Source organism: Vipera berus (genome assembly GCF_964194415.1).
Source record: "Vipera berus genome assembly, chromosome: 2".
NCBI classification, from domain to species: Eukaryota; Metazoa; Chordata; class Lepidosauria; order Squamata; family Viperidae; genus Vipera; species Vipera berus.
This window is the reverse complement of record NC_138203.1, coordinates 273,127,202-273,151,670: the sequence shown is the minus strand read 5'-3', so window position 1 is coordinate 273,151,670 and position 24,469 is coordinate 273,127,202. Positions and strand designations below refer to the sequence as shown.

The following is a 24,469-nucleotide window of genomic DNA, read 5'->3' as shown; positions in this document are numbered from 1 at the left end:
CAATCAGTCCCACATATGCTGATCTCAGCCAAACCCTTTTACTCAAGTACTGTGCCATATTAAACACTGTTTTCAAATTCTGGCCGCACCTAAGATATGTTGTATTAATATGGGGTTCCCAATGGGTAGTTAGTAAGGCCAGGAGGCCTGGTTAACTTCTAAATGGAACATAACATAACATAATAAATAAATAAATAAGCAAGAATCACCTTTGGGGGACTCCCAGACGATCAAAATGGCATCAATCTTGCTTTAAGTGCCCTGTGTTTATACTAGTGGCCAAAATTTTGGAAACCTTTTGGGGAAAGTGTACCATAGAAATGCCACCTTTGGTTAAGTTTCCATCAATTTCTCTTCTAATTTCTTTATAACTGTAGCCTTGTCCACTTAATAATACTATTTTACATCGCTTTCTGGGGAACCAGTCAACTGTTCGCACCATTACTTTAATTTTCTTACGTTTTACAAGCTCAGTAAACGAAAGAACACAAAAAACCCCAAGCAACTTGATAGCGATCACATAACACACTGACAAATGTCCTCCTCTCAGCTTCAATACATGACCTCAATGACTGAATCCTACTGTGATCTGATTGGCTCATTGCCAAAATGAGATGACACCTGATTGGCTCTCTAAACGTTCATGCTCATTGGCTACAATCAGATGAAGGAAAGCTACCTGATATCAACCTAAGCAAGTTGTGCTTCCTTTTTCTGGTTATTTGGCTATAACTTTTCATAGAATACAGTACAGAAAATTGAACAAACTTATGTTGCGTTACATTCTTCATTAACTTATCTTTCCATTGATATATAATTTTATGCTACTACTCCCCCCCAAAGTGCTGTGGTTAGCCATCAAACCTCAAAAATACATTTTTCCCAAAAGGTTTCCACAATTTTGGCCACTACTGTATAGGGCAAGTAAATGTTAACCATGGGGGCTTTGCATTTTCCATTTGCAATGTATGGGGTCTATTGGTTTCTGTATTCAGGTTTTATTGCTGTAAGTCATGTGGAGTCACCATGAGTTGGGGTACCACATACATTTCCTTAACAAATAAAGATACATAGCCTGCCTTTATTATATGTAGAAATAACCCAAGGTGGCAAACATACCTAACAGAGATCTAAGCTCGCTTTCTCTGGCCCAGCACAACAGTTCACCACGACTAAGTGAAAGAGAAAAACTGCACTGGGCCAGACAAAGGAAGCTCAGATCTCTTCCCTCATCTTTAATAAGACACGCTTGACTAAAAAGAATCATGCAAGAAATAATTTCTCAGCGAGGATTCCAGTAAGAGACAAGAAACACATTTTCTTTTCAATTAATAATTTCTCAGCTACGCTTCCAGTAAGACATGAGAAACAAAATTCAAGATCAAAATTTTCCTCATGTGGAATTTCGTCCATAATAAGAGAGGAATTTTCTGCAAAAAACTGTTCATAATCTAGGCATTTGAATGGTTACTCTCCTATGTGTAACTTTACATGATTTACAAGTTTACATCTACTACTGAAGTCGCTCCCACAATCTGGGCACTCATATGGTTTCTCTCCTGTGTGAGTCCTCCTATGTATTACCATGTCGGCATTCCGGATAAATCTTTTCTCACAATCTGGACACTCATATGGTTTTTCTCCTGTGTGAGTTCTCTTGTGTATTACCAGGTCAGAATTCTGGATGAAACTTTTCCCACAATCTGGACATTCATATGGTTTTTCTCCTGTGTGAGTCCTCCTATGTATTACCAGGTAGGTATTCCGGATAAATCTTTTCCCACAATCTGAACACTCATATGGTTTTTCTCCTGTGTGAGTCCTCCTATGTATTATCAGGTATGAATTCCGGATGAATCCTTTCCCACAATCTGGGCACTCATATGATTTTTCTCCTGTGTGAATCCTCTTGTGTATTACCAGATCGTAATTCTGGATGAACCTTTTCCCACAATCTGGACACTCATATGGTTTCTCTCCGGTGTGAATCCTCTGGTGTATCACCAACTTGTTATTAAGCCTGAAACTTTTCCCACAATCTGGACACTTATATGGTTTCTCTCCCGTGTGAATCCTCTGGTGTACCACCAGGTCGGAATTGAAGATGAAACCTTTCCCACAATCTGAACACTCATACGGTTTCTTTCCTATGTGAGTCGTCAGATGTTTCACCAGGTGGGATTTGTAACCAAAATCTTTCCCACAATCTGAACACGCATGTGGTTTTTCTCCTGTGTGAGTCCTCTGGTGTATCACCAGGTTTGAATTCTGACTGAAACTTTTCCCACAGTACAGACACTCATATGGTTTCTCTCCTGTGTGAATCATCAGATGTTTTGCCAGGTGGGATTTGTGACCAAACCCTTTCCCACAAACTGAACACTCATATGGTTTTTCTCCTGTGTGAGTCCTCTGGTGTATCACCAGGTTTGAATTGCGACTGAAACCTTTCCCACAATCAGGGCACACATATGGTTTCTCTCCTATGTGAGTCCTCCGATGTTTCACCAGGTCAGAATTACAACTGAAATCTTTTCCACAATCTGAACATTCATAGGCTTTCACTCCCATGTGAGTCCTCTGATGTTTCACAAGGTAGGAATTCTGACTAAAACTTTCTCCACAATCACGACATATATAGGGCTTCTCTCCTGTGTGAATCCTTTGATGGTTCACCAGGACAGATTTCCAAGAAAAATCTTTCCCACAATCAGGACACTCATATGGTTTCTCTCCTGTGTGAGTCCTCCGATGTTGCACCAGGAGGGAATGCCAACTGAAACCTTTCCCACAATCTGGGCACTCATATGGTTTCTCTTCTGCGTGAGACCTTTTGTGTCTTTCCATATTAGTGCTCATGGTAAATCTTTTCTCACATTGGGTTGTCTGGTAGAGCTTCTCTTCCTGCATGGGTCTTTCCATCAATCGTAAGGGAGCTACTCTGAGTAAAGCTTTTGCTGAACTCCAAACATTTGCATCGCTTTTCACCGGGTGGATCGTCTCCTGCAAAATCAGCTGTGATCTGCAACCTCTGTTCTTGTTATTTGTTCCCTTGTGTTTCCTCTGATGAGAAAAGAGAAGAGTTTTCAAACTTCGTGGAGGAAATGGAAAAGGTTTTGGGTGAAGGATTGTCTTGCATTTTAATGCTGCTTCTCATTCTCTGTTGTGCAGAGCGCTCCTCTTGGCATCCTCTTTATCTGTAAGTTTGATATTAATGGATTAGTTTTATTATTGTTTAACAAATGGGTACAGGACATGTGAAAGGAGCAAAAAAACAACCTATATTACCATGAAAACATCAAAATTGTAGTTTTGTGGAGCTGAGGAGAAAGCTCGCGCTTTAAGCTAATTGGGGAATATGATTTATAACAGTTAATTGGGGGTGAGAGCTGTACTTTGTTTCTGGGGGAAGGGAGTTGAGTTTTTGGGTTCAACTGTAGTGCCAATACTTTGTATCCCAAATAAATGTACTTTAAGGAAGAATAATGACATTAACATTAGTATTTATGATTGACTTGGCGTACAGAAGACCAGCAAATTTCAAGTTAAAATATTGATTCATTTATAAAACTCACACAAATAAGCCCACAGAAATAGACACCTAAGAATTTATATATTTCTGCATCCGTATGTGTACGTATATCAATCAGAATAGAGCTGGAAGGGACCTTGGAGGTTATCCAGTCCAACCCCCTGCTCAGGCAGGAAACCCTATAACATTTCAGACAAGTGGCTACCAGTCTCTTCTTTAAAACCTCCAGTGATGAAGCACCCACAACTTCTAGAGGGAAACTGTTCCACTGGTTAAATTGTTCTCACTGTTAGGAAATTGGAAGATTGGAATACTGCTATCGTGTCATCTCCCAGGAGAAAATTACAGGCAGAAGTTTTAATCGTGCAGTATAAGCGCAAAAACATTTGGAAACGGAAGGAACATGCTACAGAAGCCGCCGACATGTTTCAGCCTCGTTGCTTGCTCTGCTTTTACGCCGTGGAGGAAACCAGGCAAATCTACTTGCTCCCCCTCTCTTCCGACCTGCCCTCCACTCACCTTCCAGCTGCTGCTTCGTCCCTGGGAAGAGCACGAGAGCCGCTCTACATCTCTGCATCCTCCCGTGGATGACTCGGAAGAGGAAGTTCCTCAGACCTTGTGGTCTCCTCGACATCCTTTCTAGCAATACTCGATGGTTTTCGCTCCCTTTGACCTTAGCTGCTCTCCCTCTGATTGGATGTCGCAACTCAGCCAGCAGCGATGCTGATTAAATTGATGTTTTCCAGGCGCTTTTGTTGTGTTAGAGCTCCACCTAGTGACGAGAGCCTGAAAATACGCTCATTCTTTCTCCGGCGTTTCCAAGATGTTTTCATTAAGAGCCGTTTTCCATTTTTAGCCACCAAATCGGTCACTTTTCTACAGGATGATCTAGCCCGAGTCTGCCCTTTGGGGGTCTCGCATCGTCGCTGCAACTGAGCCAGGAGCTTCACTTGCAGGAACTAAACCAAGGGAAAGCATCCGTGAGGGGAGCACAATGTGCCATCAGGCAACATTGAAGCCCTTGGGGATCAGTGGAGACTCTTCCAGCCAGTTCTACATCCTAGTTTGTATTGGGTTCTTCCTGCATTTGCCAAGGTATTTTCTCTTTGGGGTGAGGAGGGGGTGTCCTGCTCTCATCACTTCAACCCAAAACTTTATGACTGATTTCCTGTGGCTCTCAAGTATTTGGGACATGGAAGCACCAGCATTTCAGGGGATCCAAGGGAACTGGCCTCACTCCTGCTGGCCAGGGCTGATTTGAAGTCTGCTAAATGCCAGGTGCTTCTGTAATTTCCTTAGCAACATCTAGTAAGTCAAAGTAAGCGAGACACATACACAGCAGGCCCTAGGAAAAGGGAGTTCAAAAACTTCTGCCTATATTTGTAAACCCAAACTGTTGGATTTGTTGTCTAGTTGCACCATTGGCATCTAGCAGGTGGTACACGACCATCCTAAAAAAGTGGTAGCGGGGGAGGGGAATGAGCTGAACCGGTGGCAGCACCACACAAGGCTGAGCGAGAAATGGCTGGAGCTGCAGGGCTGTCAGAGCTCAGTGGAAGCACCATGCTCCAGCTGGAGCTCGGCGCTGATCCTGGCGCTTCTGCTGAGCCCAGAAGAAGCGCCGATCAGCTTGAATTTTGCAGCATCTCCAGGGTCTTGTGATTTACATTCAGATGGTTGGCAACTGATTCATATTTATGACAGTCAGTGTCCCAGGGTCATGTGAAGTGACCAAAACCTGCTACAACCACCCAGTAGAGGGGGGAGGGTAATAAAAACCAAACACCCCGACAGCTCACCCCCCCACACACTGCCAATTCTCAACAGAAATGCTCACAACAGTGAAAATCTTGGACAGGAGGAAGAGTGCCGCCAGGCGGGCAGGCAGGTGTCTTGTTCGGCTGTGGTTTGGGGGGCTCTTTTTTCAGTGTCATTGTAACTTCAAACAGTCATTAAGTGGACTTTTGTAAGCCAAGGACTACCTGTACTTCATCACTTTTTTCCTTTTTTTTTTTTGGTCATCAAGTTTTTGATACCTTGCTAGGTGACTGGTGGTACTCAGATGTTGCCATATCCTAAAAGTGGCACAATGGGTGAAAACGTTGAAAAGCCCTGGTTTAATATATTCAAAACACACCAAAACAATAGAAAATCATCAATAAATAAGAAATTGGAAAAAAAACCAGATCGTACAGTGCATGCCTTCCCTCCTTCTTTCTATCAAGTGATTCTTATACACATTCCTGTTTGGAAATTGTGTTTCCTCGGCTAACTAGAAGAAAACCCTTCTTAACAATGGATGCTGGCCTGATTCCTGAAAGAAACTCATGCCAACATTTCCTTTCCAGATGACTGACATCTGTGCAAAAGAACAGGTAGATTCTCTGGATGGTCTTGCTGGAGCAGAGAAAGAAGATAAAAGACACACTGAACTTTATAGGAAATGATTGGAGACAGCTACCTTGTGAAGGAAACAATAAAGGTTATTCTTTTATAAATGAATTTTATAAAATGCAACACCAATGTATGAGGCTAACTGTTTCCTACCCAGGCAAAGTGACTCACAAATGGTAATCAGCAATGACTTGGTAAAAGCTTCCGAGAGATAGGAACATCAGCCCAACGTGGAAATCACAACCAAGCTGGAAATTACAAGTAAACGAGATAAGATCTAGATAAGATCATAACCGATCATAATTGTCAGACGGAAATGGTCAGAAGGGCCCCTTTAGAAATAGGAAACAACTTCAAAGAATGACTTACCGGTAAGCTTCTTAGGGGTGGTGTGTATTGTGAAAGAGTATAAAATGCCTACTTTGAAACTTGCTCAGGGCGCTCTTTGAACTCAATTCAATTTGGGAAGGGTCTAAGAGGCCGCACTTGCAAATGTTTTTCTTTTTTTTATTTTCAATTTTTTTCAATAAATCTTTGTTTTTGTTAACCAAATGTCTTTGAGTTGTATCAAATTTTGGGTTTTTAAATCTCACACTAGCTAAATAGATTTGGGGGGGGCGGCAAAGAGAGTAGCACTAGGTATGAATGGAGATTAGGATTCGTGAAATGTAGAGTTTAGGAATAGAGAAAGGTTTTATAGTGATACAGGCCGTTTGAACAGAGAAAGATGGACAGATAGTGTTATAGACTTTTTGAAAGTACTGTATAGAGTAGACATAAACTATACAGAAAATAGGAAACTGAGATAGAAGAGCTTATGTCAGAGACATTTTGTTCTAGGGGTTAAGGCCTCAGCCTAGGAAATGAGTGGGAATCTTAGGCAGAAAGTCTGCTGAGGTGTTTAGGCCAGTTCCTCTCCCAGGCCCTGAAAAGGAGGAGGCCTGGAAATGGTCCACCTGTCTGTAGCTCTCACCTGCTGGCTGATTGCCTGGGACTCCTATTTCTTCCCACATCACAATCACATGAGGTCCTCACTTAAAGAGCCAGGGGGGGGGGGGCTAGAGTTGCAGTGGCCTCGCATGCCTGTGGTCGTGTGATAGCAGTGGAAAATCTGATGCCAATTCCTGTCTCAACCTGCAAATTACCAATATTTCTTCTCCAAGCTCGGAAGAGGCGTGAAAGAGTAATTTCCCCCACTTTGGGGCAGTTGGCATCCTGGCCAGCTTTATAACAGCAGTTTGCTAAATCCCGAGAGGCTTTCCTGGCAGAGGATTTCAAGAGATTGCTGCAGATTAAGATCTTTTCTAAGTGCAGCTGAAGAGAGCAATGAGAGGTTGGAAGGTCTTTCCCCTAAACACTGGGATAAGAAGAGGCGCCTGCACATCGGAAGCCTGAATTGGAACCAGGTTTTTTTTTATATGCATTTAGTTTTAATAGTTTAGTTTATTAGTTAGCCCATTGCCCATATCAGAATACAGAGTTCCGAACATTAATAAAACCGTGTAAAAACAAATTAAAATGAAATTGGAGTAAAATACAACAATTTGATAGATAAGTGAAATAAGTTAGAATTATATCTCAGTATCACCCCTAAAATCTACCCCAATCAGTCCCACATATGCTGACCTCAGCAAAACCATTTTACTCAAGTACTGTGCCATATTAAACGTGGTTTTTAAATTCTGGTCGTACCTAAGATATGTTGTATTAATATGGGGTTGCCAATGGGTAGTTAGTAAGGCCAGGAGGCCTGGTTAACCTCTAAAGGGCATCAAACGCCCTTCGCCCAGTGCGCTCCCACAGGGAGGGTCTGCTCAGGGTGCCGCCGGTGAGAGATTGCCGGCGGGTGACACCCAGGGATAGGGCCTTCTCTGTGGGAGCGCCTGCCCTCTGGAACCAGCTGCCGGTGGAGTTGAGGACTGCCCCCGACCTCCGATCATTCCGCCGGGGCCTGAAGACCTGGCTCTTTGAGCTCTCAGGCCCAGGCTGAGGAGAAATTTTTAATTCGGGTTTTAATGTATACAGGGTAATTTAATATCTTTTAATTGGTTTTTTAACTTTTGTATGGTGGATTTTTAATTCCCTGTAAACCGCCCTGAGTCCTCAGGGAATAGGGCGGTATATAAATGCAAATAAATAAATAAATAAATAAATAAAGTGAACAAAACCAAGAATCAAGTTTTGGGGACTCCCAGAAAATCAAAATGCCATCATTGTTGCTAGAAGTGCCGTGTATTTATAGGACAAGTAAATATTAACCGTGGGGTATTTGCATTTTCCATTTGCAATGTATGTTTCTACTGGTTTTTGTATTCAGGTTTTATTTCTGTAAATCTTGTGGAGTCACCATGAGTTGGAGTGCCACATACATTTCCTTAACAAATAAAGATACATACCCTGCCTTTATTATATGTAGAAATAACTCAAGGTGGCCAAGATACCTAATACAGATCTAAGCTCACTTTCTCTCACTCAGCACAACAGTTCACCTCGTCTCCGTGTAAGGGAATGACTGCACTGGGCCAGAAAAAGGAAGCTCAGATCTTTTCCCTCATGTTTAATAAGACACGCTTGACTAAAAAGAATCATGCAAGAAATAATTTCTTAGCAAGGATTCCAGTAAGAGACAAGAAACACATTTTCAGAACAATTTTTTCCTCATGTGGCATTTCTTCTGTAATAAGAGAGGAATCTTGAAAACACTGTCCATAATATGGGCATTTAAATGGTTACTCTCCTATGTGTAACTTTACATGATTTAGAAGTCTATACCTACTACTGAAATCTCTCCCACAATCTGGGCACTCATATGGTTTTTCTCCTGTGTGAGTTCTCCTATGTATTACAAGGTCGGAATTCCGGATGAATCTTTTCCCACAATCTGAGCATTCATATGGTTTTTCTCCTGTGTGAGTTCTCTTGTGTATTACCAGGTCAGAATTCTGGATGAATCTTTTCCCACAATCTGGACACCCATATGTTTTTTCTCCTGTGTGAGTCCTCCTATGTTTTACCAGGTCGGAATTCCGGATGAATCTTTTCCTACAATCTGGACACTCATATGGCTTCTCTCCCGTGTGAGTCCTCTGGTGTATCACCAACCTGTAATTAAGCCTGAAACCTTTCCCACAATCCTGACATTTATATGGTTTCTCTCCCGTGTGAATCCTCTGGTGTATCACCAGTTCGGAATTGAAAGTGAAACCTTTCCCACAATTGGAACACTCATACGGTTTCTTTCCTATGTGAGTCGTCCGATGTTTCACAAGGTCAGATTTCTGACGAAAACCTTTCCCACAATCTGAACACTCATGTGGTTTTTCTCCTGTGTGAGTCCTCTGGTGTATCAGCAGGCTTGAATTCTGAATGAAAGTTTTCCCACAATACAGACACTCATATGGTTTCTCTCCTGCGTGTGTCATCAGATGTCTCGCCAGGTGGGATTTGTGAACGAAAGCTTTCCCACAATCTGAACACTCATGTGGTTTTTCTCCTGTGTGAGTCCTCTGGTGTACCACCAGATAGGAATTCTGACTGAAACCTTTCCCACAGTACAGACACTCATATGGTTTCTCTCCTGTGTGAGTCCTCTGGTGATTCATCAGACTGGAATTCTGACTGAAACTTTTCCCACAATCCGGACACTCAAATGGCTTCTCTCCTGTGTGAATCCTTTGGTGTATAAGTAGCATGGTTTTACGTTTGAAACTTCCTCCACAATCTGCACATTTATATGGTTTCTCTCCCTTGTGAGTCCTTTGGTGGTGCAAGAGGCAAGAATTCTGACTGAAACTTTTTCCACAAATCAGGCACTCGTACAGTTTTTCTCCTGTGCGAGTCCTCTGGTGTGTCATCAGACTGGAATTCTGACTGAAACGTTTCCCACAATCTGGGCACTCATATGGTTTTTCTCCTGTGTGAGTCCTCCTATGTATTACCAGGTCAGCATTCCGGATAAATCTTTTCCCACAATCTGGACACTCATATGGTTTCTCTCCTGTGTGAGTCCTCTGGTGATTCATCAGACTGGAATTGTGACTGAAACGTTTCCCACAATCCAGACACTCATATGGTTTCTCTCCCGTGTGAATCCTCTGATGTATCACCAACTTGTATTTAAACCTGAAATGTTTCCCACAGTCTGGACACTCATATGGTTTCTCTCCCATGTGAATCCTGTGGTGTTCCAGCAGGTCGGAATTGAAAGTGAAATCTTTCCCACAATCTGAACATTCATACAGTTTCTTTCCTATGTGAGTCGTCCGATCTTTCACAAGGTCGGATTTGTGACTGAAACCTTTCCCACAATCTGAACACTCATATGGTTTTTCTCCTGTGTGAGTCCTCTGGTGTATCACCAGGTTTGAATTCTGAATGAAACTTTTCCCACAATACAGACACGCATATGGTTTCTCTCCTGTGTGAGTCCAGGTCAGAATCGCAACTGAAACCTTTCCCACAATCTTGGCACTCATACGGTTTCTCTCCCGTGTGTATCCTCTGGTGTATAACCAGGTAGCAATTCTTTCTGAAACTTTTGCCACATTCTGGACACTCATATGGTTTCTCTCCCGTGTGAGTCCTCCGATGTTGCACCAGGAGGGAATGCCAACTGAAACCTTTCCCACAATCTGGGCACTTGTGTTTCTCTTCTGCTATCCCAACGACTTCCAGTAATTTACACTTTTTCTTTATTTGGATATTATCTCCCTTGACTTTTTGTGTAATGTTTCATTGAGTTGCATATGCTCTATTTTTTCCATCTCAAAACTTTGTTCTTGTTATTCGCTCCATTGTCTCTCCTCTGATGAGAAAGGAGAAAAGTTTTTAAACTTTGTGCAGGAAGTGGGAAAGGTTTTGGGTGATGGTTTGTCTTGCTTCTCATTCTCTGTTGTGCAGAGTGCTCTTCTTGGCATCCTCTTTATCTGTAAGATTGATATTAATGGATTAGTTTCATTATTGTTTAGCAGATGGGTACAGGATGTGTGAAAGCAGCAAAAAAACAACATATATTACCATGAAAACATCAAAATTCTCGTTTAACCTGTCAATGCTGCTAACATTGGATGTTTCCACTCTGACAACTGATGAAAATGCAGCCATTTTCTCAATTCCTTTAACATGCTTTTTATTACTTTAGAAATTAGGTGCAGCAGAGAGGGGGGTATTGGAATGTAAGGTCAGCTAGCCATAATAATAACGCTGCTGTGGGAATCCAAGGTCAAGTTGATAACGTTTTGGCAGTGGCGTAGCGTGGGTTGTCAGCACCCGGGGCAAGGCAACCGGAAGCGGAAATAGAGGGGCGGGCGGGCGGTGACATCACGGCACCGCCGAAAAGACACGCCCCGCAGCGGCGTAGACTTTCCAAGAAGAGTCGCGCGCAATGCGGGATGCTTCCGGGTCCCTCTCGAGGGCGGCTGGGCGGGGCTCCGACCTGCAAGAGCTGCTGCATTCAAGCTCGCACGTGAGCCCCGCTAAATAAAGCCACGCATGCGCACGAAGCTAGGCCGGCCGGCCAGCGGGTCCGTCTTCGCTCGGCCAAGCCTGCCGGGGCGCCTGCGGGGCGCTTGCGGTTGGCCTGAGCCTGGGCGGAGAGTTGGGCGCTTCTATTTATTTTATTCAGTTTATGTGGCCGCCCATCTCACCTGCCAGACTCATTTCGCTTTGCAAGAAAGAGCAGCTCGAGAGCGGAGCCAAGCCAACTCTGTGCAGCCCTTGGGGCTCCCTGAGCAGCTCAGTGCGAGCGCGCCCCCCCCAGATGTTGCGCCCGGTGCGGCCGGCCCCCCCTGCACCCCCCACGCTACGCCACTGCGTTTTGGTGGGCTGTGGAGCTGAGGACAAATCCTGCACTTTAAACTAATTGGGGAATGTGATTTATGACAGTTAATTGGGGGTGGGAGTTGTGCTTTGTTACTTTGTATCTGGGGGATGGGAATTTAGTTCTTGGGTTCAACTACAGTCAGGTCCAGAAATATTGGGACATCAACACAATTCTAACATCTTTGGCTCTATACACCACCACAATGGATTTGGAATGAAACAAACACAATGTGCTTTAACTGCAGACTGTCAGCTTTAATTTGAGGGTATTTACATCCAACTCGGGTGAACGGTGTAGGAATTACAACAGTTTGCATCTGTGCCTCCCACTAGGTAAGGGACCAATAGTAATGGGACAATTGGCTTCTCAGCTGTTCCATGGCCAGGTATGTGATATTCCGTCATTACCCCAATTACAATGTGCAGATAAAAGGCCCAGAGTTCACTTCAAGTGTGCTATTTGCATTTGGAATCTGTTGCTGTCAACTCTCAAGATGAGATCCAAAGAGCAGTCACTATCAGTGAAGCAAGCCATCATTAGGTTGAAGGAACAAAAGAAACCCATCAGAGAGATAGCAAGAACATTAGGCGTGGCCAAAACAACTGTTTGGAACATTCTCAAAAAGAAGGCCTATTTGAGAGGGGTGTTGATATATATGAACAATAAACATAGATGTGCTGTGGAAGCTAGGAGGGAAGAATTGGAGAATGAAATAAAGGAAAAAGAAAAGGCTTTGATTTTGAATTTAGAGGTTGTGAAGTCTAAGGAGGCTATTAAACTGTTAAGAGGAATGGATTGAGTATATCCAGAACAAATATGGGACTAAGAAGTTTCATGTAGTATTTGAATAAGTCTTCCTTTCTTTTTTTTCTGTTTTTTTATATATTCTATATTAATAGTGTTTGTAGTTATCCTATGTGAGCTAGAGAGTGATAGATTTTAGAGTCTATGGTTGTTAGCATATGGTTGTTTATGATTCTTTCTTTGTTTTTTATACCTTGTACTCAGCTCTGGGAAGTCGGGGGGTGGGGGGTGGGGAGGGGGGGAGGGGTAAGGAGGGAGGGACAGGGGAGGGGTAGGGGGGACTGTCAAAGATAAAATGTATGATAAAACTTTTCAATTAAAAAAAAAAAAGAAGAAGGAACGCACCAGTGAGCTCAGCAACACCAAAAGACCCGGGAGACCACGGAAAACAACTGTGGTGGATGACCGAAGAATTCTTGCCCTGGTGAAGAAAACACCCTTTCACAATACTTGGCCAGATCAAGAACACTCTCCAGGAGGTAGGTGTATGTGTGTCAAAGTCAACAATCAAGAGAAGACTTCACCAGAGTGAATACAGAGGATTCACCACAAGATGTAAACCATTGGTGAGCCTCAAAAACAGGAAGGCCAGATTAGAGTTTGCCAAATGACATCTAAAAAAGCCTTCACAGTTCTGGAACAACATCCTATGGACAGATGAGACCAAGATCAACTTGTACCAGAGTGATGGGAAGAGAAGAGTATGGAGAAGGAAAGGAACTGCTCATGATCCTAAGCATACCACCTCATCAGTGAAGCATGGTGGTGGTAGTGTCATGGCGTGGGCATGTATGGCTGCCAATGGAACTGGTTCTCTTGTATTTATTGATGATGTGACTGCTGACAAAAGCAGCAGGATGAAGTCTGACGTGTTTCGGGCAATATTATCTGCTCACATTCAGCCAAATGCTGCAGAACTCATTGGAAGGCGCTTCACAGTACAAATGGACAATGACCCAAAGCATAGTGCAAAAGCAACCAAAGAGTTTATGAAGGGACAGAAGTGGAATGTTATGCAATGGCTAAGTCAATCACCTGACCTGAATCCCATTGAGCATGCATTTCACTTGCTGAAGACAAAACTGAAGGGAAAATGCCCCAAGAACAAGCAGGAACTGAAGATAGTTGCAGTAGAGGCCTGGCAGAGGGATGAAACCCAGCGTCTGGTGATGTCTATGCGTTCCAGACTTCAGGCTGTGATTGTCTGCAATGGATTTGCAACCAAGGGAAAGTTTGATTTATGATTATTATTCTGTCCCATTACTATTGGTCCCTTACCAAGTGGGAGGCACATATGCCAACTGTTGTAATTCCTACACCGTTCACCTGAGTTGGATGTAAATACCCTCAAATTAAAGCTGACAGTCTGCAGTTAAAGCACACTGTGTTTGTTTCATTCCAAATCCATTGTGGTGGTGTATAGAGCCAAAGATGTTAGAATTGTGTCGATGTCCCAATATTTCTGGACCTGACTGTATGTAGTACCAATAATTTGTATCCCGAATAAATGTACTTTAAGGAAGAATTTTGCCTCGAAGTTCTTTTGATGGGTTTCACCTATCACAACCATGACATTAACATTATTATTTATGATTGACTTGGCATTTAGAAGACCAGCAAAAATCAAGTTAAAATTTTTTCTTTGTTTATAAAATCCACACATACACCCACAGAAATAGACACCTAAGAATTTATATATCTCTGTGTCCATATGTGCACATATATCAATCAGAATATTGCTGGAAAGGACCTTGTAGGAATTGTAGCCTAACCCCCTGTTCAAGCAGGAGACCCTGTATCATTTCAGACAAGTGGCTGTCAGACTCTTCTTAAAAACCTCCAGTGATGAAGCACCCACAACCTCTACAGGGAAACTGTTCCACTGGTTAAATTGTTCTCACTGTTAGGAAATGTCACTTTAGTTGCAGGTTGCTTCTCTCCTTCATTACTCTCCACCCATTGTCCCTTATGTCGCCTTCTGCTGCTCTGGAAAACAAATTTGACGCGGTGGCTCAGTGGGTTAGGACGCTGAGCTTGTCAATCAGAAGGTCGGCAGTTTGGCGGGTCAAATCCCGAGTGCCGCGTAACAGAGTGAGCGCCTGTTACTCGTCCCAGCTTCTGCCAACCTAGCAGTTCGAAAGCACGTAAAAATGCAAGTAGAAAAATAGGGACCACTACGGTGAGAAGGTAACAGTGTTCTGTGCGCCTTTGGCATCTAGTCATGCCGGCCACATGACCACGGAGACGTCCTCGGACAAGCGCTGGCTCTTCGGCTTTGAAATGGAGATGAGCACCGGCCCCTAGAGTCGGAAACGACTAGCACGCATGTGCGGGGGAACCTTTACCTTTACCTTTTATCTTTGTGGCAGCCTCTCAAATAGTGGAAGATTGGAATACTGCTATCGCGTCATCTCCCAGGAGAAAATTGCAGGCAGAAGTTTTAATCATGCAGCACTAAGTGCAAAAACGTTTGGAAACGGAAGGAATATGCAGCAGCAGCCGCCGACATGTTTCAGCCTCGTTGTTTGCTCTGCGTTTACGCCGTGGAAGAAACCAGGCAAATCTACTTGCTCCCGGCTTCTCCTCCTCCGACCTGCCCTCCACTCACCTTCCAGCTGCTGCTTCGTCCCTGGGAAGAGAACGAGAGCCGCTCTACACATCTCTCTATCCTCCCGTGGATGACTCGGAACAGGACGTTCCTCAGCCCTTGTCCTCTCCTCGACATCCTTTCTAGCAATACTCGATGGTTTTCACTCCCTTTGACCTTAGCTGCTCTCCCTCTGATTGGATGTCGCAATTCAGCCAGCAGCGATGCTGATTATATTGGAGTTTTCCAGGCGCTGTTGTTGTGTTAGCGCTCCACCTAGTGACGAGAGCCTGAAAATACGTTCATTCTTTCTCCGGCGTTTCCAAGATGTTTTTAATTAAGAGCCGTGTTCCATTTTTAGCCACCACATCCGTCACTTTTCTGCCGGGCGATCTAGCCCGAGTCTGCCCTTTGAGGGTCTCGCATCGTCGCTGCAACTGAGCCAGGAGCTTCACTTGCAGGAACTAAACCAAGGGAAAGCATCCGTGGGGGGAACACAATGTGCCATCAGGCAACAAGGAAGCCCTTGGGGATCAGTGGAGACTCTTCCAGCCAGTTTTACATCCTAGTTTGTATTGGGTTCTTCCTGCATTTCCCAAGGTATTTTCTTGTTGGGGTGAGGAGGGGTTGTCCTGCTCTCATCACTTCAACCCAAAACTTTATGACTGATTTCCTGCGGCTCTCAAGTATTTGGGACATGGAAGCACCAGCATTTCAGGGGATCCAAGGAAACTGGCCTCACTCCTGCTGGCCAGGGCTGATTTGAAGTCTGCTGAATGCCAGGTGCTTCTGTAATTTCCTTAGACCAGGGGTAAGGCAACCTTGGCTCTTTTATGACTCATGGACTTCAACTCCCAGAATTCCTGAGTCAGCTGACTCAGGAATTCTGGGAGTTGAAGTCCATGAGTCATAAAAGAGCCAAGGTTGCCTACCCCTGCCTTAGACAATATCTAGTAAGTCAAAGTGAGTGAGGCACATACACAGCAGGGCCTAGGAAAAGGGAGATCAAAAAGACGTTGTCTATATTTGTAAAACCAAACTGTTGGATTCGTTGTCTAGTTTAAATAATCACCAAAACATCTAAGAGAAAACAATGGTAATTTATTTGAACTACTTTGCAAAGATGGCGTTTCTCGTGCACACAGGTACAGTGGAGATACCTTAACTAGTAAATATTCTTTATCTTCCCTATTGCCATTGCAAATTTACCTCCCACCTTTTCCTCATTGGCTGAATACTCAGGGCTTTACAACCTATTCAAAGCAGCTAAAGCGAATACATTATTCCCCACCGGATTACATCTCCCATTATTCAAATTCTGTCACACCTAGCCCTTGTTTACAAATTATCTTTTATGGCTACTAGTTCTAGTAGTAACTATCGTATCAGCAAATTCTGGTTAAGACCGGTTTATAGCATAGCAAAGGCCTTCCTACGTACAATTCTCAAGATTCAGAAAGGCTCATGAAATTAGAAATATATAAAATGTATTTTCTTCACAGGCTAGTATGTCTTCTTACTGTTCTGTAAAAACAATAGGCCTTTTCCCCCAAAAAACTAATATACTTTTCAAAGAAATCTTTGAAAGCATTTTAAAAAGAACGGTAGTATGCATGTGCACACAAAGGCGTTTCTCTTTTTTAATTAGAAGTTTAATATATTCAAAACATACGAAAACAGTACAAAATCATCAATAAACAAGATATTGGGGGGAAAAACCAGATCGTACAGTATATGCCTTCTCTCCTTCTATCAAGTCATTCTTATACACATTCCTGTTTGGAAATTGTGTCTCCTCAGCTAACTAGAAGAAAACCCTTCTTAACAATGAATCCTGGCCTGATTCCTCAGAGAAACCCAGGCCAACATTTTCCTCCCAGATGGCTCACATCTGTGCAAAAGAAGAGGGAGATTCTCTGGATGGTCTTGCTGGAGCAGAGAGAGAAGAAAGATAAAAGAGACCCTGAACTTTATAGGAAATGATTGGAGACAGTTAGCTAGATAAATAGAGGATGGAGAGAGAGAGAAGAGGTAGCTATGGAGATTAGGATTTGAGAAATGTAGAGTTTAGGAATAGAGAAAGTTGATATACTGTACCGATAAAGACAGTTTGAGCAGAGGGAAATGGAAATACAGTGTTATCGACTTTTTGGAAAAAATACAAGAGTAGATACAGATCATATACAAAATAGGAAACTTGAGATAGATCTGAGAGGCATTTTGGTACAGAGGTTAAGGTCTCAGCCTAAGGTAGAAAGTCTGCTGGAGTCTTTAGGACAGATCCTCCCCCAGGCCCTGAAAGGGAGGAGGCCTGGAAACCATCCACCTGTCCATAGCTCTCACCTGCTAGCTTGCTTGCCTGGGACTCCTACCTCTTCCCACATCACAATTACATGAGGTCCTCACTTAATGACCCACGGGTCTTAAAGAGTTGCAAAAGGAACTGGAACTGCCAAGATTGCCCTCACTAAGCAATGTGGTCACCTGGGCTGCTTTTTACTATCAACAGCAGTTTGCTATGCAGAAGAAAATCATGAGAGGTTTTCCTGGCAGAGGATGTCAAGGCATTTCTGGATGGGGAGGAACAGACTTCAACTCAACCCCGACAAGACTGAGTGGCTTTGCATACCTTCATCCCGGGTTTATTCGGATATTCCACCTCTTTCTATGGGGGGTGAACTATTACCCCCCCCCCCGTAGATAGGGCTCGCAACTTGGGAGTCCTCCTAGATTCACGGCTCACCTTGGAAGACCACATAGGGGCTGTGACTAGGGGGGCTTTCGCCCAGGTTCGCCTGGTGCGTCAGTTGCGGCCCTATCTAAGCCGGGATGATCTATGCACGGTCACTCACGCGCTCGTGACCTCTCGACTAGACTACTGCAACGCTCTCTACATGGGGCTTCCCTTGAGGACCACCCGGAAGCTCCAACTGGTACAGAATGCAGCCGCGAGAGTTGTGTTGGGAGTCTCCCGATACTCCCATGTTACACCTCTGCTCCGTGAGCTGCATTGGTTACCAGTTGTCTTCCGGGTGAGATTCAAGGTACTAGTAATGGTGTTCAAAGCCCTACATGGCAGGGGTCCGGAGTACCTTAGGGAACACCTGCTGCCGGCATCAACTTCCCTCCGCCCTGTGCGTTCCCACAGAGAGGGCCTCCTCAGGGTGCCACCGGTCAGAGAATGTTGATTGGTGGCCCCCAGGGGGAGATCCTTCTCTGTGGGCGCCCCGGAGCTATGGAATCAGCTACCGGTTGAGCTCCGGACGGCGCCCGATCTTCGCTCCTTTCGCCGCGAGCTAAAAACATACTTTTTTGAACAAGCTGGCCTGGCCTGATGAGGGCTGGGGGGGGTTGTTATTGTCATTTTATTGGGGTTTTAAGATGTATTTTTAGTATATGGGCATGTATTTAATCAATTTTTTAACTTTTGTAATCCTGTATTTTTATTCTTGCCCTGTTCACCGCCCTCAGTCCTTCGGGAGAAGGGCGGTATAGAAATATTATTAAATTAAAAATTAAATTAAATTAAATTTCTGCAGATTAAGATCTTTTCTAAGTGCGGCAGAAGAGGGCAATGAAAGGTTGGCAGCCAGGAACTTCAACTCACCCTCTTCTTGCAGCTCTGACTTTCCCACCCAAAGGCTGTGCAGGAGAAAAAGACCTGGGCAACTCAGCTAATGCACAACTTGGGGGTCCTCGTGGAGTGACGGCTCCTGCTGAGGGAGGCCATGGCTGGGGGAGGGGCTTTGCATAGATTGCACCAATCCTGCCCTTTCCGGAGAGGGAGGCCTTGCACATGGGTCTCTTGTGCCTCGGTCACCTCCTGTTTGGATCACTGCACTGGACCACTGGATCCCTTGATTATTTTTGCATTTATCTTTTCTACAAGGTCAAATAGGGGGCACACACTCCTAACCCCTTCCCTTAAATATTGCAATCTCATAGGAGCTAAGAAGTGAGCCTTTTCCATTCCCCCTGAAGTGTGTTAGGCCTTCATCCTTCTCGTCTTCCGTAAAGCAAAGAATATTTCCCCTCTAAGCACTGGGATAAGAAGAGGCATCAGCCTATCAGAAGCTTGAATTGTAACCAGCTTTTTGTTTATATGCATTTGGTTTTAATAGTTATTTTAGTTCATTGATCAGCCCATAGGCCATATCGGAATACAGAATTCCAAACATCAATTATTAATAAAATCCTATAAAAACAAATTAAAATGAAATTGGAATAAAACACAACAATTTGAAAGATAAGTCAAATAAGATAGAATTATATTTCAGTATCACCCCTAAAATCTACCCCAACCAGTCCCACATATGCTGATCTCAGTCAAACCATTTTACTCAAGTACTGTGCCATATTAAGCATTGTTTTCAAATTCCGGCCGCACATAAGGTATGTTGTATTAATATGGGGTTCCCAATGGGTAGTAAGGCCTGGTTAACGTCTAAATGGAACATAAGCAAGAATCACCGTTTTGGAACTCGCAGACATCAAAATGCCACCAATCTTGCTTGAAGTACCCTGTGTTTATAGGGCAAGTGAATGTTAACCATGGGGGGTTTGCATTTTCCATTTCTAATGTATGGGGTCTATTAGTTTCTGTATTCAGGTTTTATTGCTGTAAATTGTGTGGAGTCACCATTAGTTGGAATGCTAAATACATTTGCTTAATAAATAAAGATACATATCCCATGTTTATTATATGTACAAATAACTGAAGGTGGCAAACATACCTAACACAGATCTAAGCTCGCTTTCTCTGGTCCAGCACAACAGTTCACCATGACTCAGTGAAAGGGAACAAATGCACTGGGCCAGACAAAGGAAGCTCAGATCTCTTCTCTCATGTTTAATAAGACACAGTTAACCAAAAAGAATCATGCAAGAAATGAATAATTTCTCAGCTTGGCTTCCGGTAAGAGACATAAAACAAAATTCAAGATCAAATTTTTCCTCATGTGGAATTTCTTCTGTAATAAGAGAGGAATTTTCTGCAAAACACTGTCCATAGTCTGGGCATTTGAATGGTTACTCTCCTATGTGTAATTTTACGTGATTTATAAGTCTATACCTAGTACTGAAATCTCTCCCACAATCTGGACACTCATATGGTTTTTCTCCTGTGTGAGTCCTCCTATGTATTTTCAGGTTGAAATCCGAGTTGAATCCCTTCCCACAATCTGGACATTCGTATGGTTTCTCTCCCGTATGAGTCCTCTGGTGTATCACCAGGCTTGAATGCTGAATGAAACTTTTCCCACAAAACACACACTCATATGGTTTCTCTCCTGTGTGAGTCTTCAGATGTTTCAACAGGTCGGATTTCTGACCGAAACGTTTCCCACAATGTGAACATTCATGTGGTTTTTCTCCTGAGTGAGTCCTCTGGTGTATCACCAGGTTTGAATGCTGAATGAAACTTTTCCCACAAAACAGACACTCATATGGTTTCTCTCCTGTGTGAGTCCTCTTGTGTCTTACCAGGTCGGAATTGCAGACGAAACCTTTCCCACAATGCGGACACTCATGTGGTTTCTCTCCTGTGTGTGTTCTCTGGTGTATCACCAGCTTGCAATACTCCCTGAAACCTTTCCCACAATCTGGACACCCATATGGTTTCTCTCCTGTGTGAGTTCTCTGGTGTCTTACCAGTTCGGAATTCCAGATGAAACTTTTCCCACAATCCGGACACTCATATGATTTCTCTCCTGTATGAGTCCTCTGGTGTATTACCAGCTTGGATTTATGCTTGAAACTTTCCCCACAAACTGGACACTCAAATGGTTTTTCTCCTGTGTGAGTCATCTGGTGTATCATCAGGGTGGATTTCTGGCTGAAATGTTTCCCACAATCCAGACATTCATATGGTTTTTCTCCTGTGTGAGTCTTCCAGTGTTTCATCAGCTGGAAATTCTGACTGAAACCTTTCCCACATTCCTGACACTCATATGGTTTCTCTCCTGTGTGAGTCCTCTGGTGTATCACCAACTTGGAATTATACTTGAAACCTTTCCCACAATCTGGACACTTATATAGTTTCTCTCCTATGTGAGTCCTCTGGTGTATCACCAACATGGAATTATACTTGAAACCTTTCCCACAATCTGGACACTTATATGGTTTCTCTCCTGTGTGAGTCCTCTGGTGTATCACCAACTTGGAATTATACTTGAAACCTTTCCCACAATCTGGACACTTATATGGTTTTTCTCCCGTGTGAGTCCTCTGGTGTATCACCAGCTTGGAATTATGCTTGAAACCTTTCCCACAATCTGGATACTTATATGGTTTTTCTCCTGTGTGAATCCTCTGGTGCTCCATGAGGCTGAAATTACGACTGAAACTTTTTCCACAAACCGGGCACTCATACGGTTTTTCTCCTGTGTGAGTCCTCTGGTGTACCACCAGGTTTGAACTCTGACTGAAACTTTTCCCACAATACAGACATTCATAAGGTTTCTCTCCCGTGTGAGTCCTCTGGTGTTTCACCAGTTCCGAATTCCGTGTGAAACTTTTCCAACAAAGAGGACATTCAAAGAGTTTCCCTCCAGTGTGAGTTCTCTTGTGTCTCACCAGATTGGTGTGCATGCTAAATCTTTTGCCACATTGGGAGCACTGGTAGAGCTGCTCCTCCTGAATCAGTCCTTCCATGAATGAATGGAATTCTGTTCTGAGCAACGCTTTTGCCACACTTCAAACATGTGATCTGCAATCTGTTTTTTTTCTTTCCACAATAGGCAGTCTGTGAGATTTTTTCAACACTGATATGCTTGGTTTTACAAGGAGTCCAAAAATATTAATCATCCCTTATCTGGCGGTGCTTTGATTCAGGACACACTGTCCTTTCTGAAAGGCTTTTATTGATGCCTTTGGCTATCCAAAGGATCCTCTCTTTCCCACTGATGTCTAGCTATTTCCCACTTTTTCTGAATTTGGTAATTATATCTTTTTACCTTTTCATGCAATGTTTCCTTGAGTTCCACATGATCTATTTTTCCATCTGAAAAATCTGTTCCTGTTATTCTTTCCTTTGTCTTCTTTCATCTGCTGAGCAAAGAGAAGAGTTTTAACATTTTCAGGAGGAAGATTTTGACTGATGGTTTGTCTCGCATTTTGATGCTGCTTTTCACTCTCTGTTGTCCAGAGTGCCCTTCTTGGCATCCTCTTTGTCTATAAGATCTATATTAATGTATTATTATTATTATTGCCGCAGAATCTGTGAAAAGAGCAAAAGAAAATCTATATATTACTATGAAAAAGCAAACATATCAAAATGCTGCTTTAACCGCTAACGTTCATTATGATTTATTAGGCACATAGAAGACTAGAAAAATCGAAGTTCAAATAGCCACTCATATTTGAAATCATTAAATTCTGGTTAGCTTGGGTAAATCAGAAATTATTATCATTGCAAACTGCTTTAAAATTACCTGAAAATACTTAGGTTTACATAGATACATGCACACACAGACATAAATACACAGCTATAAATTTATGCATGTAGAAAATCTATGTTTGTTTAAGTCTTCAAAATGTTTCAGAAATGGATCCACTCAATTTGTCTCATCTAATTTTAGAAAGGTGAAAGTTGTTACGAGAAGACCGAGGTTGATAAGAAATATGAAACAGTGACTTTTTAACTGTCCCAAATCTCCCAGCAGAAAATCACATGCAGCAATTTTATATCATGCAGCCTAAGGATAATAACATTGGGAGAAGAGAAAGAATATGCAGCATCACCCATGTTTCGGCTTTGTCCCTTCGCCGCTTCCACACCGCGGAGGAAACGAAACAACCCGACTTGCTTCCGACCTGCCCTCCACTCACCTCCCAGGAGCCGCTTCGACCCTCCAAACGACAAAAGAGACATCAGCGAGCCCATCATACTCCCATAGGTGAGCCGGAAGAGGAGGTTCCTTTGCCCTTTCTCCAAAATTCCCTCTAGGAAGCCAATCCTCTATCGTTTCTACTCTTTCCTTCTCCGCCTCTAGCCCTCCAGTAGACTAGCAATGCCGCTACTGAACCGTATTCGCTGTTTTCTAGGCCCGAGTGTTGCTTCTTTGTTAGAGCGCCATCTAGTGACATAAGGTTGAAAAACACGCTCGTCTAGACAGTTTTTCCTCTCGCGAGGAGCAGGATAACTTCTCGAAACTTGCCTCTGCAATTTACTGAAGCTGTAATAGTGAAGCCTGACACCTTGTTACTTCTGTGATTTTCCCCCCCTTTTGCTTCCATGTTTAGTTAACAACCACGGTATTTCCTGTTGGCACCCTACCCCTGCTTTTAGCAACAGGAAATTCTAGCCCCAGTTGCTCTCGCAACCCGAGAACCACCCATATTTCTTTCCCAAGCTCAGGAGAGGCCTGACAAAGTAATTTCCCCCCTTCTGGACAGTTGGCATCCTGACCAGCTTTATACCTTCAACAGCAGTTTGCTGTGCACAAGAAACCAAATGCCATTGGTTGCAATTCTCATGGACCTTTGGAAGGCTTGGGATAGGCGGGTTTCAATGCCATTGACTGTGATGTCCTCCTGGACCGGTTTCTCGGGACTGGAAATGGGAGGCACTTTATTATGATTATATATATATATGATTATATATTATATCTTAACATTAAGAAAACCAAGATCATGGCATCCGGCCCTCTAAATTACTGGCAAATAGATGGGGAAGAAATGAAGATAGTGACAGATTTTACTTTCCTGGGCTCCAAGATCACCGCAGATGGGGACTGCAGCCAAGAAATTAAAAGACACTTGCTCCTGGGGAGGAAAACCATGGCAAATCTAGACAGCACACTAAAAAGCAGAGACATCACCCTGCCAACAAAAGTGCGTATAGTCAAGGCCATGGTCTTCCCATTTGCAATGTATGGCTGTGAAAGTTGGACCATAAGAAAGGCTAAGTGCCAAAGAATTGAGGCCTTTGAACTATGGTGCTGGAGAAGACTTCTGCGAGTCCCTTGGACTGCAAGGTGATCAAACTGGTCAGTCCTAGAGGAGATCAACCCTGGCTGCTCTTTAGAAGGCCAGATCCTGAAGTTGAAACTCAAATACTTTGGCCACCTAACGAGAAGGAAGGACTCACTAGAGAAGAGCCTAATGCTGGGAAAGATTGAGGGCAATAGGAGACGACAGAGAATGAGGTGGCTGGATGGAGTCACTGAAGCAATAGGCATGAGCTTAAATGGATTCCAGAAGATGGTAGAGAACAGGAAGGCCTGGAAGAACGTTGTCCATGGGGTCGCAATGGGTCGGACATGACTTTGCAGCTAACAACATATATTATATACTTCTACCTCCAGGGCCGATTCCAGTGTGTGTTGGTAGA

At 43.4% G+C, this 24,469-nt stretch overlaps 2 protein-coding genes across 9 annotated transcripts in view; both read right to left on the bottom strand.

Moving 5' to 3' along the window:
* The window catches only part of LOC308663293 (uncharacterized protein), a 166,223-nt gene that overhangs the window by 119,068 nt on the left and 22,686 nt on the right, over nt 1–24,469 (bottom strand). The window contains exons 1-3 of one of the 6 annotated variants that reach the window (XR_014025349.1): nt 22,879–23,022; nt 19,581–22,354; nt 6,422–7,685 (exon numbers count right to left, since the gene is read on the bottom strand). The exons of 1 other annotated variant lie outside the window; for it this stretch is intronic. Coding sequence is in view for 1 of the 5 variants with exons in the window: in XM_081319602.1 (XP_081175728.1) it covers nt 20,167–21,789 (1,623 nt within the window). In the remaining 4 variants the exon portion in view is untranslated. Of the gene's footprint in view, nt 1–6,421; nt 7,686–18,713; nt 22,355–22,878; nt 23,023–24,469 lie in introns of those variants that run through there. 4 more of the 6 variants (XR_014025350.1, XM_081319602.1, XR_014025351.1 and 1 more) reach the window with 4 other exon arrangements.
* Nucleotides 1,361–15,272, bottom strand: LOC308663291 (uncharacterized protein). Of its 3 annotated transcripts, XR_014025347.1 has the most exons (4): nt 15,160–15,272; nt 8,703–10,851; nt 4,052–5,607; nt 1,361–3,197 (listed from the first exon to the last, which is right to left on the bottom strand). XR_014025347.1 is itself a non-coding variant. In XM_081319600.1 (3 exons), exon 3 carries the CDS (start codon nt 2,920–2,922, stop codon nt 1,468–1,470), a length of 1,455 nt encoding a protein of 484 aa, XP_081175726.1. In that variant the 5' UTR covers nt 2,923–3,197; nt 4,052–5,607; nt 15,160–15,213; the 3' UTR covers nt 1,361–1,467. The 3 variants fall into 3 exon arrangements, 2 of the variants coding, with proteins under 2 accessions (XP_081175726.1, XP_081175725.1); XM_081319600.1 differs by lacking the exon at nt 8,703–10,851 and having other exon boundaries at nt 15,160–15,213; XM_081319599.1 differs by lacking the exons at nt 1,361–3,197; nt 4,052–5,607 and having other exon boundaries at nt 8,469–10,851.